General features: G+C 28.4%; 1 protein-coding gene across 4 annotated transcripts in view; it reads right to left on the reverse strand.

The window, feature by feature from the left end:
* Positions 1–200: 200 nt before the first annotated feature.
* Positions 201–1,876, reverse strand: part of DEPDC1 (DEP domain containing 1) — a 22,415-nt gene continuing 20,739 nt past the window's right edge. For all 4 annotated transcript variants that reach the window (XM_010844141.1, XM_010844140.1, XM_010844139.1 and 1 more), the window contains one exon: positions 201–1,876. In XM_010844141.1, coding sequence (XP_010842443.1) covers positions 1,848–1,876 — 29 coding nt within the window. In that variant the 3' untranslated portion in view covers positions 201–1,847.

Raw genomic sequence — 1,876 nt, forward strand, 5'->3', positions numbered from 1 at the left:
CCTAACAGACATGTACTATTATAATCTTTATCATACAGATAAGAGAAAACTGGGATTTAGAGAATTTAAATAACTTGTCTGCAGTTACCTAGTAAATAGCACAGTAGGATCCAAATCTGACTTCAGAGTTCACATTATTAAAGTGTTACATCATGTACTCTTTAACCTCAATTGAATGCACACTAATGGAGATGAAAGTTTACTATGTCTTTATAGTATTTATATACTTAATATCAATAAATACAAAATTAAATTGTTACAAAACCCACAATAGTTTTTATCGTAATACACAACATAATTCATACTAGTACACATCTTTAAACAAATTTTTGAGTCTACAAACACCTTGGGAAGAATTCTAATTTGGTTCAATATTTTTAGCTAAGGTTTCTGGGAAAAAGATATATTATTTTCTGTTCCTATTTTTAATAAAAATATTAATCTCAAATGGAACATTGTCATTTTACTGTATGACATTACACTGAGAAATCAAAACAGTCATTGAACAATAAGTGTCTATTACATCCCAGTCAGTATGTATATCTTTACACTTACCAAATAGATATTAAATAATCTTCAGAAAAATTTGGAAGAAAAATTGCTTCAAGTTTGTACTGTTAGTCAAGTAGAAATTTGGAGAACCTTCTATTAAGATGACAGGAACTTACACTTGGGATTTTCTTCCGTGAAATAATAAAGCCAATATGATACCAGTTTGACATTTTATTTATACAAAGTATTTAGGGCACTGATTCTCAAAGTTGGCTGAATATTGGATTCACCTGGAGAGTTTAAAAAATACTGAGGCCTATATGCTATTCGTTAAAATTTTGATTTAATCAATATAAGGTAGGGCCTGAGCATTTTTTATTTTAAAACTCTCCTGATGCTTCTAATATGCACCAATTTAAAAAACACTAGCTTAGAGAACTGTTTCATCATTAAAAAGGCTAGTCTTCAGTAGGAATGAATCCTCATGACTTGATTTCAGGGAGTGTACTGTTATTTTAAGTATATAATAGGTATATTTTCCTTGATTAGAAAATATTTTAGGGGAAGAGGTTTTCTGTTTTATTCATCATTTTCTCCTCACATCTTGAAGAATGAAAGGCATATAGCAGTTGCTAAATAAATATCTTTTAAATGAACATATGACTGCCTTCTACTTCTTTCATATTTCTACCTTCTTGTAGATTCATGACAATTAGAATGCAAAAGATGTTTACTGGAAAAAAATGAATGACTGAAGCAGTTGGGGTAAACATTAAAGGCAAACCAAAGTCTTATATATACATATTTTTAAAACACATAGATACATAAATAGATCAAAAGTAGAAAAAGAATATATAAGAGTGCAATATTTAGTAGATGAAAATTAATTCACCAAGTTTCCAAATAGTCTTCACATTCTTACACTTAGAAACAAAAGTAATTATAAACAACTAAAACATCTAGTTCTTTAAGTAACATCAATAAGCATGTGCAGATAAGTTTTTTTTTTAAACAGAATTACAGCTTAATCTTGATGAGCAAATGTCAGTTTTCAAAATTCAAGTAAATACAGTTTTAGCACACATCATGATAACTTTTCCAGATAGCTGTATAAAAAACAAAAGATCATTTCTGGTTAAAATATCTGGTATCATCTACTGTTATTTGCTCTCAGTTAAGGTCTACTAGTTTCTTAGCAGCTTCACAATGATAAAAACTATTTGGCACCTCCTTATATAATGTTTTATTGAAAAAAAAAATACCTTATTAATAAATACTTCTTTTATAGTACCTGAATTCTTACATATGGCTTCACTTACCAAAGTTCTAGAAGTAGTACATAATTTTCAATTCAATTAGTATCTTAAACTACGAAACTTTGGTT

The sequence above is a fragment of the Bison bison genome, unplaced genomic scaffold, assembly GCF_000754665.1.
Source record: "Bison bison bison isolate TAMUID 2011002044 unplaced genomic scaffold, Bison_UMD1.0 scf7180017864195, whole genome shotgun sequence".
NCBI classification, from domain to species: domain Eukaryota; kingdom Metazoa; phylum Chordata; class Mammalia; order Artiodactyla; family Bovidae; genus Bison; species Bison bison.